The sequence below is a fragment of the Oncorhynchus clarkii genome, unplaced genomic scaffold (genome assembly GCF_045791955.1).
Source record: "Oncorhynchus clarkii lewisi isolate Uvic-CL-2024 unplaced genomic scaffold, UVic_Ocla_1.0 unplaced_contig_9327_pilon_pilon, whole genome shotgun sequence".
Lineage (NCBI taxonomy): Eukaryota > Metazoa > Chordata > Actinopteri > Salmoniformes > Salmonidae > Oncorhynchus > Oncorhynchus clarkii.
Window position 1 is genome coordinate 465,001 of NW_027257948.1, and position 536 is coordinate 465,536.

At 57.8% G+C, this 536-nt stretch overlaps 1 protein-coding gene across 1 annotated transcript in view; it reads left to right on the forward strand.

The window, feature by feature from the left end:
• Positions 1-37, forward strand: part of LOC139394173 (uncharacterized) — a gene marked incomplete at its 3' end in the record, with an annotated part of 1,387 nt that extends 1,350 nt beyond the window's left edge. Inside the window, exon 2 of the mRNA XM_071142214.1 lies at positions 1-37. This exon is cut by the window's left edge and continues 233 nt beyond it. Coding sequence (XP_070998315.1) covers positions 1-37 — 37 coding nt within the window.
• Positions 38-536: the final 499 nt, after the last annotated feature.

The window sequence follows — 536 nt, forward strand, 5'->3', positions numbered from 1 at the left end:
CTCCACCCCACCGCAGACCCACACCTGGAGGAGCCAGGTAGGCAGAGCTACGCTGTGAGAGGAGCAACAGGCACAACAACTCCCCCCTCCACCCCACCGCAGACCCACACCTGGAGGAGCCCGGCAGGCAGAGCTACGCTGTGAGAGGAGCAACAGGCACAACAACTCCCCCCTCCACCCCACCACAGACCCACACCTGGAGGAGCCAGGCAGGCAGAGCTACGCTGTGAGAGGAGCAACAGGCACAACAACTCCCCCCTCCTCCCCACCGCAGACCCACTGCTGGCTGTCCACTAGGTTACAGGGAGATAATCTGTTTCCCCTGGCTGTCCACTAGGTTACAGGGAGATAATCTGTTTCCCCTGGCTGTCCACTAGGTTACAGGGAGATAATCTGTTTCCCCTGGCTGTCCACTAGGTTACAGGGAGATAATCTGTTTCCCCTGGCTGTCCACTAGGTTACAGAGAGATAATCTGTTTCCCCTGGCTGTCCACTAGGTTATAGGGAGTTAATCTGTTTCCCCTGGCTGTCCACTA